Genomic DNA, 15,776 nt, shown 5'->3' with positions numbered 1-15,776 from the left:
TAATGGGTGCAGATATAAGATCTTCTTAGATAGGACCCTATCTTGGTTAGGTAAATGCATTCAGCAAGCTATGATATCCTATTGCAGTTTTCGGAAATTAATTAAGACCACTTTGTTCGATACGTTTTTACTTGAGAGTTTTATTATTGAAATTCTACTTTACAAATATTTGTATTTTTTTACTGTATTATTGTATTTCGCTGATTGTCCAGCTCTTTTTAGTGTAAACCGCCTAGAACTTTTGGTTATGGCGGTATAAAAGAATAAAGTTATTGTTGTTATTATTATTATTAAGTTCGCCACATAATGTTTGCTGTTCTGTGTCTTTCATGCTATATTTCATCACGCACGCTTGCCTTACTGATTTTGCCAAGTCTTTGTCCTACTTTACCCATGTAATACCAAGTTTGCCGTACTATGCTCGCCATGCTATGCCTCACCGTACTATGTTTTGCCATCCCTGTCAGACAATGTTTGCCATGCTGTCTTCCATCATACTGTCTAAGAGTATGGTGCAGGGGTAGGGACTACAGCTTCGGCACCTGGGGTTGTGAATTTGAGCCAGTGCTGCTCCTTGTGACCTGGGCAGGTCACTTGGTCCCCCATTGCCCAAAGTATATTAGACAGATTGTGAGCCCACTGAGACAGACAGGGAAAATCCTTGAATATCTGCATAAATTCATGTATAATGTTCTGAGCTTCCCCGGCAGAATGGTATAGAAAATTGCATAAATAAATAAACTCTATCCAGTGGTGTGGTAAGGGGGGGTGGTTCGCCCTGGGCGCCATGCTGGTGGGGGTGCCGGAACATCTCTGCCCACATCACACCACACCACGTCGTCCTTCCCCCCTCACCCCATACCTCTGTAGATCTTTGCTACTGTAAGCAACTTATCTTGCCTGTTGCTCGCACCAGCCTGGTTTCCCTCTGAATCACTTCCGGGTCAAAGGGCCAGGAACTAACGTCGGAGGGAAATCCAAAGCTGGCGCGAGGAACATGCTCGAGAAAAGCTACTCGCACTGGCGAAGATTAATAGGTATGGGGTGGAGGAGGGAGAGCGTGAGTATGGAGTGGGGGGGGAGGGGGGGCGAGATGAAGGGGACGTTGGGCACAGAGTATCAAGTCCCTTTACATTTTTGCAGATACCTTGCAGTAATAGCAACTTCAGCGACCCGCTCAAAAAAATGTTTTTAAAATGGTCACATAAAATCTAGGATTAGTGTGAGGGAAAATCCCAGGTTTAGCTTCTGTTTTGTCATACTTTTAGGTCACCTTTAGATGTCCAAACCTTCAGAACTAATGATAAATTGGGAGAATGAATTTAACGGAAATCCAAATTCTGATTGTTGTTTTTTTTTTTTGTTTGTTTTTTGTGGCCTGGCTGAATTCACCCAGAGATGAGGATATTTTTAAAGCTAACAGGAGTGCAGTCTCAAGTTCTAAACTAGATTTTATATTTTAGGGCAACTATGGCTGGTTCCTCTGTCTATCATCATAGTTTGGTTTGGTGCTGCTCGATCTTACCAAGATGGCGGATAACCTGCTACAAGGGTAGGCCTTTGACACCTTTTGGCAGTGTTGCATCATACAGCGTGTTCCATGAGAACAGGAAGGTGAAACCATCAAAGGACTCCATCCACAGCGTGACAAAACTTTGGCTTGCTAGTCTCTTTAGAAAGAGAGTCTTTTATTGTACTTTCTCTGACAGCGCCCAGGAGGTACCTCTTACCAGTGAAAGGTACGGCGTGCAAAGGCTGCCTTTCTCTCATGTGTCGGATGAAGATTTGGCCTTTTTTGAAAATATAATTCCTGGCAGAGTTATCACAGACCCAGATGTGCTGAAGCCATTCAATGTGGATTGGCTCAAGATGGTGAGAGGTAAGCGCTTTTCGGTATTTCATTGTCCAGGGTCTTTTGCTAAATGCCAACAGTTTAGCCAGTCTGTAGCACTTTATCAAATATTCACAAAACTCAATGACACCTATTGCAATCGTACAGAACCAGCCTGATACTCGCTGAGAGTAAATACATCTCGGATTAGATTTCTGGCCAAGGACTTGCTATTCTGAGCCTTTTCTGGGCATGGGCATATACAGTAGTATAAAGTCAGCATTCAGAGAAAAGGGTGACCAAATTTTGGTTTTGGTGCCAAAACTGTCCCCAAATCTACTTTTGGTATATTTTCAGTCCCATTGAAATTCGCAGCTTGTTTTTTTTGCACTTGCTGACCTCCCCCCCCAAACAGTAGTCCTCCCTCCCCCCTACCTACCCGTATATAGTCCCCCTGGTAGTCCAGGGGTATAGCTGAGGCAGGAGCCCTGCCCCTGCCTGTTTTGGTCTCAAAACGGCTGCAATGATCTCTAGTGGCTGTGTCGAAAGACTGCTGCTAGAGGTCGTAGCAGCCATTTTGCAATGATAAGGTAGACCCAGTTTTGCTCTCAGAATGCTCTGCTGCAACCTCTGTACTTGGGTATTTTTGAATTATGGTATACCACCCAGTGGATAGCCTAGCAGGTTTTAAGAAAGGTTTGGACAATTTCCTGGAGGAAAAGTCCATAGTCTGTTGTTGAGAAAGACACGGGGGAAGCCACTGCTTGCCCTGGATCGGTAACATGGAATTGTTGCTACTCTTTGGGTTTTGGCCAGGTACTAGTGACCTGTATTGGCCACCGTGAGAATGGGCTACTGGGCTTTATGGACCATTGGTCTGACCCAGTAAGGCTCTTCTTATGCTGCACTTTTATATGAGAGGCTATTGAATACAATTCTTTATGCAAGATTTAGTGCATTATAAACATTACTGATTACCTTTTTAAGGTGGAAACCTGAATTTACACTATTTTAAGTTTTTTATTTTTAGTGAAGTATATGGAAATGCTGCTATATTTGTGACTTGCAAGTCTCTTATGGGCATTGCACCCCAGAGTATCTGGCTGATTCTGATGTAAGTATCTTGATGTTGGGCATTTGATCTATTATGAACTGCTTTTTTAAATTTATAAGCTGTATTTTGATGCTAATATTATGTCCTATTTTTTAAATTTGCTGTTGGATGTAGTAAAGACTTTTTTAAAAATTTCTTAATTTACATTGAATTAATGTGTGATCAGTTTATCTGTATTGATTGGATTTATGTATATTTTATTGGTTATTGATGATTTATTTACCTTTTTAGAAGTGCTAATTTTGGAGCACCATGTTATCTGCTTTTGGTGATGGTGGTGGTATATGAGAGAGGGAACCCACTATTCTATAGCCTTACAATACTTAGATACTGTTATTTTTTAATATAGTTTACAAAAGCAATCCTCTGTATCTGAGTGCTCTGTATTCTTTCTGTCCAATTGATGTATTTGAGTTGTGGGTGTGGCTTGAGCCATGAGACAACATTGAAATAATGGCTTGATTTTCAATGAAAGTCTTCCTGTCATCTTGTTTTTAGTTTTTTTAGACCATCCTCTTACTTATGATGCACAGTGGCAAAAGTTTGCATTTATTAATATAGACTGTTAGCATAACACCACCAGAATTAACTTACATGAAGAAGTGGTTGGGTATGATGTATTTTCTGAAACCACTGACTTGATGGCGAGTCATTCTACGATTATTAACAGTCCATTCTTCCTTTGGTTGATGAATGCACCAGGTGCCTCAAGTTCTCCTATTGGCTGAGAGCTGGAAGTGAATGACTTCTCTAAGGCTAAACTGGTGGTCATTCAGTAGCTAACTGGGGCACACAGATTATATGAGACTTTCAGGCTTAATCTTATCACCTGACTTCACTGCTTAGATTCCACCGGCTTGTTGAGTTACATTCTGCCTATTCCTTGTACCTATTTATTTTATTTTTTTTGTTGATGAAAGGTTGCAGTAAGGTGCTACTGAAGCCAAGAACATCTGGAGAGGTGTCTGAGATCCTAAGGTAACCACAATGTGTTTTGCAGCCAAACAAGATGTACATTAACCATTAACATCAGAATGTGGAGGAAAGAAATGTTAATAATAATAATAATAATAATCACATTTGCTATACCGCTATTACTGTACTAGGCAGATCTAAGTGGTTTACAATCTAAAAATGATTTTTTTAAAATTCTGTTAGACATAGTAAAGTATGCTAGGAATGATTAAGAAAGGGATCATGAACAGATCTGAAAAGGTTATCATGCCGTTATACTGAGTCATGGTATGCCCCCACCTGGAATACTGCGTCCAACACTGGTCACCGTACATGAAAAAGGACATAGTACTACTTGAAAGGGTCCAGGGAAGAGCGGCAAAAATGGTTAAGGGACTGGGGGAGTTGCCGTACAATGAGAGGCTAGAGAAACTGGGTCTCTTTTCCCTTGAGAAGAGGAGACTGAGAGGGGACATGATCGAAACATTCAAGATATTGAAGGGCATTGACTTAGTAGAGAAAGAGAGATTGTTCACCCTCTCCAAGGTGAAGAGAATGAGAGGGCACTCGCTAAAGTTAGAAGGGAAAAGATTCCGTACAAAGGTGAGGAAGTTCTTCTTTACCCAAAGAGTGGTAGAAATCTGGAACGCTCTTCCGGAGGTTGTTATAGGGGAATGCACCCTTCAGGGATTCACGAAAAGTTTGGTTAAGTTCCTACTGGAACAGAACATATGCAGGTAAGGCTAGATTCAAATAGGGCACTGGTCTTTGACTTAAGGGCTGGGCTGCTGGGTACGATGGACCACTGGTCTGACCCAGCAGTGGCAAATCTTATGTTCTTATGAGAATGTGGAATAATTTTGGTGGGGATGGTTAGGATTACCAGATTTTCTGTTCAAATTAGTAAACACTAAAGCAACCAAATGTAGAAGACGGAAAGTGAGGTAATTGGAAAACTCTGCAATGTGAAAATGCCCTCACTCATCAGGGTTAAATCATCAATCTGTAGAATTCTTATTCAATCTATAGATACATTTCTTCTTTGTGATTCAAAAACCAATCAGCAGCTGGTAAATCATTTTTTACTTATCCTTTATTGTAGTTTAATTTGCTTGCCCCAACAATTGTATGCCCGACGGGACCCGTTTCGCCTAAACAGGCTTTTTCAAGGGTTCCAAACTGGGAGCACTTATTATTGGCATCCTCATATTTTCGGACCCCCTAGACTCGCCCCGTTACGCCTCAACCCCCCGCTGCCTGCTCTCATTGGGCAGGAGGGCATCCGCGTATACGACGAGATGACATCATGCACATGTGCACCTTCCTGCCTGTCAGCGATTTGTTGGAAGCTTTTCAAAACTTGAACATCTGGTGATAATATAAGCTAGTGAGCTAATAATTAATAGCATATGAAGCTCTTGTGCTGAATGAGCAGGCTTTCAAAAACCACACTCATTTATTGTGGGCACAGCAAGGCAGAAGAACTGTTGCCCAGCTGAGAAGAGCAATTCCTCTGAAGCAGTTGACAACAGGAAGTAGCACCGTGGAGTAAACCACGGGGAATACCACTGTTTCCTTCCATTGAGCTGAACTAACATAATTCAGCTGCAGCAACAGAAAACATCTCAATAGAGGCTCGGAAGCAGGAAGGAGATGTATCTTTGGTTCTCAGTGGGGCCTGGAATGTTCTGCAGTAGCAGCACCACAGAGAGGAGAGAGGGGGGCTTCAGAAAAGATACTTTAATTTCAGTAGTAGCTCAAGATGAGTCTGGTACACTAGGCATTTCCTTGTCTATCTTCTTCCCTTCCCTCCCCTCCTCCAATGGTCTGGCATCTCTCTCCTCTCCTCTCCTTCCCTTCCCTCTCCCACACCCCCATGGTCTGGCATTTCACTCTCTCCTCTCCTCTCCCTTCCCTTTTCTTTTCTTCTCTCATCTTCCTTCTCAATTTATTTCTGCATATGTCTAGATCAAGTTCTTAATACCCTGTCATCAATTTCCATTTTCACTGTCTACCTACAGTTTGCCACCTCTTTCCCTCACCCCCTCCAGTATTTCATTAACTCAGTCCTATTCCTCCTATCATGTGCCCTCTTTTTATTTATCCCCTCCTTCCATCATGTGCCCTCTTTCTCTACCCCTTCCATCCAGAATCTTCTCCTTTCTCTGTCCACTTCTATCTGGTATCTGCCTCCTCTCTCCACTTACATTTAGTGTCTGCTCCCCTCTTTCTCTCCTCCCCACTTTCTTCCTGCATCTGCTCCCCTCTTTCTCTCCTCCCCACTTCCATCCATCAACTGCTCCCTTCTCTCTCCCATCTACACTTCCATCCAGCATAATCTCCCCCTCTACCCTCCCCGCTAACATACAATGTCTGCCCTTTCTCTCTCTCCATCCACCCCTCTTCCATCAGCATCTACCCCTTGTCTCTCTCTTCCCCCCACTTCCATCAGCATCTGCCTCCTTTCTTTCCCTCCAACCCAAATCCATCCAGTATCCTTCCCCCTTATGTCTCTCTCCTCTTTCCCTGCACACAAGTTCCATCAACATCTGCCCCCTTTCTCTCCCTCCACCACCCTTCCATACCAGTATCCTGCTCCCTTCCCTTTCCCTCCACCCCACTTTCCTCTCCCCTTCACTTCCATAAAAGTTTCCTGCTCCTTTCTCTCTCCCTCCATCCTAATGCCATGCAGCAAGGTCCCGCAATGACTGCAGCTGCCAACTCTGCTCCTGAAAAAGTAAGTGACGTCGGAGGGGGTGGACTGGCAGCCATGGGGAGGTTCAGCAAGGTCCCTTGATGGCTGCAGCTGCTGGTCCACCCCCTCCGATGTCACTTACTTGTTCCGCAGCCATCGCAGACCTTGCTGCACCTCCCCCCGGCTGCCGGTCCACCCCCTCTGCTGCATCTCCACTGCGGCTTCCAGTCCATCCCCTCTGACATCACTTACTTGTTCCACAGTCATTGCGGGACCTTGCTGCACCTCCCCACGGCTGCCGACTCTGCTCCGGAACAAGTAAGTGACGTTGGAGGGGGTGGACTGGCAGCCAAGGGGAGGTGCAGGAAGGTCCTGCGGCAGAGTAGGGTGGGAGGTTCCGCACCCGGTGTGCCAGCTGTACATCCTCTTAGGGCGTGCACCCGGGGCAGACTGCCCCGCGCTTGGTACGCCACTGGCCTGGACATAGGCAATAAACAATTACACCGCACAATGGTGACAACCAAGGGAAGGATTAAAAGGACAACTTGGGAGTTCAGCAGCAAAGAATAGACGCAGAAGTGGAACATATAAATAGAGCAAAAGGAGTTTATATAGTCACCCTTATTGCCTAACTTTGACAAAAATATTGCAGGTGTAGTCAAAAGAAGTACATCGAACTGTCAGTCAATATTAATTCTTGGGTGTGCTTGTGTGTGACTTGTTAGGCAATTGCTTCTTTCATTAAAGTCCTGGAAGAAGAGCCAGGCTTTCACTAGCTTCCTGAATTAGAAAGAGTCATTCTTGGAGTGCATTCCAGAGTGTGGGGACTAGGCCTGAGAAAGCTTGCTGACGGGTCTGAGTAGGCATGCTGCTTGGGGGAGGACCTTAGATCTTAATCCTGTATTTCAAATATTCTGTGTCATTTCCTTTAAGGTCCTTGAAGATCAAACATAGAGATTTAAATTGAGCCCAGTATTGTACTGGTAGCCAAAGATTGTTTTTTTTTTAATTTTTAAAGAAATGGTGTGATGTGGTCATGTCGCTTGTAACCTCCTATCAGTTATAGTGAGGTATTCTGAAACAGTTGAAGCTGGTGAAAACCTTTTTGCAGTCAAACCAATGTAGAGTATAGTAATCCAGTCTTGATGTTATCATGGCATGAACCACTATGAAAAGACTTGCTTTCTTAATATATGTGAATAGCAGTCGTAATTGTTGCAAGGTGATAGAGTTTGTAGTTGAAGAATAAGCATTAGTGTTGAGTCCAGCTGTAAACCCAAAGATTTAAGAGGGAGTTTGTAGCTCCCAAAAGGGGTTTTGATGTCAGATGGGTGACTCCTTGTGTTAGGGGCTGGCAAACAGGGAAAATGTCCTGGGCCACCATACTAGGAAGGGTCCCCAAGTCTGCTTCGATCCCAGTTTCTGCCCTGGGCCACTGAATATCTAATACCAGCTCTGCGAACATATACCACATATCCCCCCCACAAAAAAAAAAAATATATATATATTTTGATAATAAAGTCGCTTAAAAAAAATTATGTATGCTGCTCTTTAACTGAGCGCTTGTCCCCCACTGGTCCTGGCTTGGAGGGATGTGCCATATACTAAACCATGGTTGGGCAGCTGTAGCTACTTGTGTGTCTCGGCAGTAGTTATCCATACAGGCAGGGCAGAAAAGTGTGTGATATTAGTCATATGACCCAGCAAGATGGTTGCCTCCAGGGCAGGCATTACATGGATGAGTAGAGTGGGATTTAAAGTGTTCCAGGGGATGGGAGGATGGTGGATCAGGATCTAGTGGGTGGATTGGGTTTAGATTTGGACAAGATAGCAGATGAGGCAGGTTTACCATATGGCTCCAGAAAAAAAGAAGACATATCCGGGATTTACTTCCATTGAAATCAAGGTACTGAAGGAAATAGACTTAGTAGATAAGGACAGGTTAATCACCCTCTCCAAGGTATGGAGAATGAGAGGACACTCTCTAAAATTGAAAGGGGATAGATTCCGTACAAACGTAAGAAAGTTCTTCTTCACCCAGTGAGTGGTAGAAAACTGGAATGCTCTTCTGTGAGTCTGACTTAGGGGAAAACACACTCCAGGGATTCAAGACAAAGTTAGACAAGTTCCCGCTGAACCAGAACGTACACAAGTAGGGCTAGTCTCAGTTAGGGCGCAGGTCTTTGACAGAGGGCTGCCGCGTGAGTGGACTGCTGGGCACAATGGACCATTGGTCTGACCCAGCAGCGGCATATCTTATGTTCTTATGATGTCTCAATCCGTCCTTTCTTAGAGTAGATGAGGCCATTCTGAATTAGATCAGGATTACCTTATAGGTGTACAGCAAACATGGTAGTTCAGTGCTTGCCTCTCCCCACACCTTTGGGGATGCTGTTAATTGCTGAGGGATGATGACGGCAGAGGGCTGAATTGCAGTGTCCTCCAGCAGTTTTCTGTCATGGAAGGACGCAATGGCAAATCTTCTGAAGCGAGTTGCATTCTGACCTCAGCTGCAGTGAAGAGGAGGCCTGGACTCCAGTTTTCTTGTGGTTATCTAGGGATGGAGTTAGGAGAATAGTCTCCTTCCTGTAAGACTTGCCGCACCCCACCCCAGCCCAGCATTGTAGGGAGAAGGAACAGAGTTCACACTGTTATTGTAGGTATCTCATGACCTGCACCACTTCCTCTATAATTGGTCAAAAGCATGACCATTGTGCCAATATTTTGTAACTTTGTCAGCTGTCTCTATCTAGGTGTTGCAATCAGAGCCAGCATTAGGGGTTGGTAATTGCCATGGGCTCCCTTACAACAGGGGGCCCCAAGCCTGCTTCAAGCTGAAGGTCAGCAAGGAGGCTCCTCCCCAGTTTCTGCCCAGGGCCCCTGAACATCTTAATACCAGCCCTGCCCATAGGTATATATATGTATATATATATATATATATATATATTTTTTTTTTTTTTTAAGCCCAATTGTGAATTACTGTTAGACAAGCAGTCAGTTTTAATTAGGGCTGTATGTTGTGGAAAATGTTTTTTTACAACAGTAAAGTAGTAGATGTTTTAATACTTAAAATAGTAACACTGGTAGCAGTTTGTGAACATACTGGTTCACAGTAGGATGAATAAATCATTTTAATTGGTTCAGTAAACCATATTTTGCCCTAGAAGTAAGACAGTGAGGTAGGAAGTGGAGAGGAGGAGTAGCCAAATGGTTAGCGCTGTGGACTGAGATCCAGGGGAACTGGCCTCAATTCCTACTGCAGTTCCTTGTGACCCTGGGTAAGTTGCTTAACCCTCCATTGCCCTAGGTCCAAAAATATTTAGATTGTGAGCCCAGTAGGGGACACACAAAGTACCTCCATATAATGTGTACAGGGCTGTGTGTGTCTAGTGGTGCTATAGAAATGAGGCATTAGTAGTAGGAAGGAACAGAATAGAGCAAGTTCAAGTTTTGAAAGCAATAACCCTTTCCTTGTCGTCAGCAGCAGATGACTCCAGAGACGAATGGGTTAAGTCCGTACATCCACCAGCAGGCGGACATAGAGAACACCAAAGCTGAGCTCTGTCATATATAGGTTGGTAAGCTCACTGGTCAGCCAGTATTCTCTATCTCCAGCAAGTATATGGATGGTCTCTTTCCAGTTCCTGGTTACATCTACTTCTGAGCTCCTGTTTTAGTTTTTTAACATAGTTGAGCTTGGGGGGGGGGGTAAGTTTTTTTGGGTCCTACCAAGGGTACACCAGGTGGCGCCAGGTCCCTTCCATCCTCTCTGCCCTGCCCTTGATACTGCAGCTGTTCTACTGTTTCTCTCCCTCCTCACAAAGCAGAAAAAAAGAGGAAAACTCCATTGAGCACAGCCGACTTTAAGTATGCAGCGTTACCTTCCTGGTAGGCAGCCTAAGCACATATTTTTCTTTACTGCCTATGTTCGGCAGTCAAAAAAATAAAAAGAGGGGATTTTGAGAACGTGAGTACTATTTTGCCCTCCTCCCCGTCGCGGTACCTTCTCAGGTTTTGGGCCAACGCTTCCGTGATATTGAGCTCTGTGGCATGGTTTCCAGTGATAGTGCTGTTGCACTGTCTGCCAGAGCCCAGGGGTCAGATTGGGGTTTGGGATGCTCTCACTGGGTGGCTCTCTGGCCACAAAGTTGCCTCACAGTTCAGGCTTCAGTGGCCACGCTAATGGTGAGGAGGGGCCCTTAGCGATACTTCAACAGGGAGAGCTGATGTGGTGGCACTAGTGGCATTCTGCATTATGGCTGTTAGGGGATGTCTGTTCTCTCCCTTCAAATGGAGCTTTAGCAGGCTCTTTTTGGAGGCTGGGTCGGCTGTTGGGCTCTATGTATCTGTCTTTCCCGCCAGTGGTAGCCATTTTCTTCTTCTCTGTGTGATCTCCTGCAGCTCAGGGAGACTTTGGCCCTGATGGGGGCTCTTTTGGGGACTTCAGGAATTCCTGGATTGTCCCCTGTACAGTCAGCATACTGGGCTGGATGGTCCTTTCATCTGACTCAGGGTGGCTGTCTTGGTCCTTAGGATCCTTTTTCTTATTTGGAGTTCATATGCTTTCTGGAGTATTGTGGGGGGAGGGGGGCAAGTGTTAGCAGCGCCTTTGCGGTCACTGGTTCAACTGCATTTTATTTTGTTTGCCCTCAGCTTCATCCACAGGAGAGCAAGTGCTGAAGGTTTCGCATTATAAAAGGTTTCACATAGTAAAACTGATACATCAGGGGATATATGGTAAATTAATTGCCCAGATACTTTAAGGAAACATTACTCCTATACAAGCCAGAACGTATATTGAAATCTGAAATAGAGAATGACACGGGGGGAAATTTTTTCCATCCCTGCAGGAACTCAATTTCCCACTCCGGCGAGTTCTTTTCCTGCCCCTTTCCTGCAAGCTCTGTCCTCAACTGCACAAGCTTCAACCACTTTAAAATCATAACTCTTTGAGGTTTGTGCGGTTAAGGCAGAGCTTACAGGAATGGGACAGGGACAGCGAGAAAACTCACAGGGACAGGGAAATTGAGTTCTTGCGGGGATGGGGAAAAATTTGTCCCCGTGTCATTCTCTAATCTGAAAGTCAAATGTTAGATAAGGGAAGACGCAAAGAGGTGCATTTATATTGTTACAGCAAAATCCTTCAGTGGCTGGCCCAGTTATGTGGAATGATATCCCTGGGAATTTACGTGTATGTGGTAATGCTTCGAGGTTTAGGAAATTGTTTCAAACTATTTTTGTTGTTGTTGTTGAGGCATTTAATTGAAAAGAAGATCTATGAACTTGGTGAGCTTTTTGTATCATCATTACAGCTTGGGTGATGTAAACGATGTGGTATTTGTTTACTGTTCATTTGTTCAACTGACTATGAATGTTTTATTGTACGCTGCCTAGGTTTTAGGCGGATAATAAATAAATCAAGCATTTCTATGGTAATAACTCACAGATAAATGAGTAATAGGCCTTAAGAGTCACTGGGAATAAGTACTTGAGCAAAAAAAAAAAAAAAAAAAGTGAACAGAATGTTGGGCATTATCAAAAAAGGTATCACTACCAGAACAAAAGAAGTTATCCTGCCACTGTATCGAGCAATGGTGCGCCCACATCTGGAATACTGCGTCCAATACTGGTCGCCATACCTCAGGAAGGACATGGCAATACTCAAGAGGGTCCAGAGGAGGGCAACGAGGATGATAAAGGGTATGGAGAACCTTTCATATGCCGAACGGTTAGACAGGCTGGGGCTCTTTACCCTGGAGAAGCGGAGACTGGGAGGGGACATGATAGAGACTTATAAAATCATGAAAGGCATAGAGAAGGTGGAGAGGGACAGATTCTTTAGACTAGCAGGGACAACTAAAACAAGAGGTCATTCAGAAAAACTGAGAGGAGACAGATTCATAACGAATGCAAGGAAGTTCTTCTTCACTCAGAGGGTGGTGGACACCTGGAACGCGCTTCCCGGAGAGGTGATAAGACAGAGTACAATTCTGGGGTTCAAAAAGGGACTAGATGACTTCCTGGAAGCGAAGGGGATTACAGGGTACAGATAGAGGTTTACCTTACAGGACATTGAGCGAATAGGGTATGGATATTTTAGGTTAGGTAGGGAACACTTTCAGGTCATGGACCTGGGGGGCCGCCGCGGGAGCGGACTGCCGGGCACGATGGACCCCTGGTCTGACCCGGCAGAGGCAACGCTTATGTTCTTATGTTCTTATTTACTGAGTAATAACACAAATACTAACGCCTGCATCAGGGTGACAACTGTGCAGTGACAATATTAAATAATGTTGGCAAGAGGAAGAGCCCTGGGGAGCCTCCCAAGAACAAAGGGTAGGCAGTAGAAAGATGTTCGCCTCTCGCACACTGGCCTACAGCATCTGCCCATATAATGTTTGGTTTCTATAACTGTGGTCTTCTGCAGGTACTGCGGTAAAAGAAATCTAGCTGTGACTCCCCAGGGGGGCAACACAGGACTTGTAGGAGGCAGCGTGCCCGTTTTTGATGAGATTATTCTCTCTACAGCACTGATGAATCAAGTCATCCGTTTCAACAGCGTGTCTGGTAAGAGCGTCTCATCTTTCTCTTGGTAAATTCTGCTCTGGCTGGAGGGAAATGAGCACTTGCGGCAGTAGCAGAGAATGACACGGTGACAAAATTCAGCACCGTCCCTGTGTGAAACCATCCCCATGTCATTCTTTAAGGAGAGAGGGAAGAATCAGAGTATGAATGGGCACCGCCATTGACCCTCAAGCCTTGGATTGAAGAATGCTGGTGTAGAAGGACTGAGGTTGAGATAGACACTAAAGAATGACAGTTTCTGGTATCCAGAGCAGATATTATGAGGTCATAATGCCTCATTCCACCAGTGCCTTAGAACCAACTTCATCAGTAATATCACAATGGATTCATCACATAAGAATCAGAGTATGAATGGGCACCGCCATTGACTCTCAAGCCTTGTATTGAAGAATGCTGGTGTAGAAGGACTGAGGTTGAGATAGACACTAAAGAATGACACCGGATGATTAGAACATAAGACCATTAGCGTTGCCGTACTGGGACAGACTGAAGGTCCATCAAGCCCAGTATCCTGTTTCCAGCAGTGGCCAACCCAGGTCACAAGTACATGGCCTAAAACCCAAAGAGTAGCAACATTCCAGAACTGAGATTGTGATGTCATAATGCCTCATTCCATCAAAGCCTAAAAGCCAATCTCATCAGTGATGTCACAATGGCTTCATTATCCCATACTTGGCTGACATAAGAATCAGAATACAAATGGGCACAACCCTTACCCTCAAGCCTTGCATTGAAGAATGCTGGAGTAGAAGGACTGAGGTTGAGATAGACACTAAAGAATGACATGGGATTGTTTCCCGCGGTTATCTGCAGGGACAGGAACGGTGATGAATTTTGTCACCGTTTCATTCTCTTTGTGGTATAAAATAATACGTGACTTAACAAAGGTAGTGACTGCTACAAGGAAGGAGCAAATAGGGACCTGAGATCCATACCCTGCTTCCCCATCTATGTGTTAGCTGCATAGATGAAGGCGATGTGGCAGGAAGAAGTGTTTCCACAGGCTAGAAAAAAATGTATTCTCCATACATGACTTCTAGTTAACCCAAAACAAAAATAGGGGATTAAGTTTTATCCAATGCTGGGGGAAATGTCAAGTCCAGAAACTAAGGCCCCCCCTTTATCAACCTGCGTTAGTGCATTTTAGCTCTGGCGGTGAGGTAAATGCTATGAGTGTCAGAGCATATACCTTGCCAGCCAGTGCTCTACTGTGGCTTGATGAAAGGAGGCCTAAGTGATGAACCCATAATTTATAGTTTTTAATCTCAGCTCAAAATCAATCATAGCACATGAAAATAATCCATGCACACAAAGCAATTTTTTAAAATACTTAGTTAAGGGTTCTGGCTCCTGACATGGACTGCATTTTGCATGACAGCTGCTTCAGGGAACCTGAACTTCATAGCTTCTTATAAAATGTGATCAAAAAAGTGGTCTGGAACAAAAGTAAAACCATAAACCAGAAGGTTAAAGAACCTTCGAACCATTTAGGACCTTGAAAAAATAACTTAGGATGCAAGCTATGAAGCCTGATGCTTTCTAGGGGAAAGGTGGGAGAAAGATAGGAAACAAACATTCAGGTATCTAATAGGCTTCTATAACAGGGATGGGCGACCACGGTCCTTAAGGGCCACAAGCTAGTCATGTTTCAAGATTTCCGTAATGGAATATACAGGAATGATTTGTATGTACTGCTTCCATTGTATACAAAAAATCTAATCTAATCCTTAGATTTATATACCGAATCTTCTTCCAAAAAAGGAAGCTTGACTCGGTTTACATAAAGATATTTAACAAATTTAGATCAGATCTAATTAGCAATTATAAGAGAAATGATTTAAACAGATAAGAGTACAGGTAGATTATAGGGATGGGATTAGAGGTAAGTTACAAAATTAATCAGGGACCACTGTTCAGGCACTAGGCCTGATGGGCCGCCGCGGGAGTGGACCGCTGAGCAAGATGGACCTCTGGTCTGACTCAGCGGGGGCAACTTCTTATGTTCTTATAATCCACAAGCAAAAACCAAAAAATGACCCCAAAATATCCACAGAGAAGAAAATCCAGAAGAAACTCTGTGGAATGACGATGTTCCTTAATGGACTTTATTTGAAAATGTCAAAGTTCCAAAGGTACACTAAAATCATCCACATAAAAGCCTTAAAGGTCCTAATCCGCATTTGCAAATGCAAGCAGTGTCTCACTTCCAGCTCACCACATATTAGCTTTCCCACATAATCACCATTATAGGACCCCCAGGGACCTTGAAGAAGACTTTTTGTCAAAACGTAGACCATGTTGGGTCCTGCATCCCTAGCAGATTAGGTCCTTTAAGGCTTTTATGTGGATTACTTTACTTTTATTACATTACATTACATTACATCAGGGATTTCTATTCCGCCATTACCTTGCGGTTCAAGGCGGATTACAAAAGGTTAATTTAAAAAAGACAGAATTACAGTGATTAGCTAGAGAGGTAAGTTGTAGATCTTAAGAGCATTTAGAGGTCGTGTTGTTATTGGATGATTTAAGTGTACCTTTGGAACTTTGACATTTTCAAATAAAGTCCATTAAGGAACAACGTCATTCCACAGAGT

At 43.9% G+C, this 15,776-nt stretch overlaps 1 protein-coding gene and 1 non-coding gene across 12 annotated transcripts in view; both read left to right on the top strand.

Annotated features, from left to right (window-relative positions):
* D2HGDH (D-2-hydroxyglutarate dehydrogenase) overlaps positions 1–15,776 on the top strand; it is a 48,013-nt gene that overhangs the window by 13,493 nt on the left and 18,744 nt on the right. For 3 of the 11 annotated variants that reach the window (XM_033931848.1, XM_033931849.1, XM_033931850.1), the window contains 3 exons: positions 1,464–1,879; positions 3,866–3,923; positions 13,022–13,161. In XM_033931848.1, coding sequence (XP_033787739.1) covers positions 1,471–1,879; positions 3,866–3,923; positions 13,022–13,161 — 607 coding nt within the window. In that variant the 5' untranslated portion in view covers positions 1,464–1,470. Of the gene's footprint in view, positions 1–1,463; positions 1,880–2,861; positions 2,946–3,865; positions 3,924–10,078; positions 10,169–13,021; positions 13,162–15,776 lie in introns of those variants that run through there. The other 8 variants (XM_033931853.1, XM_033931855.1, XM_033931858.1 and 5 more) reach the window with 6 other exon arrangements.
* On the top strand, positions 8,995–9,105 carry LOC117356176. The gene has a single exon (XR_004538603.1). It is a non-coding gene; the product is annotated as a small nucleolar RNA SNORD89 (small nucleolar RNA).

Source organism: Geotrypetes seraphini, chromosome 2, assembly GCF_902459505.1.
Source record: "Geotrypetes seraphini chromosome 2, aGeoSer1.1, whole genome shotgun sequence".
NCBI classification, from domain to species: domain Eukaryota; kingdom Metazoa; phylum Chordata; class Amphibia; order Gymnophiona; family Dermophiidae; genus Geotrypetes; species Geotrypetes seraphini.
The sequence above is the reverse complement of the archived record's forward strand: the minus strand, read 5'-3'. Positions and strand labels throughout refer to the sequence as shown.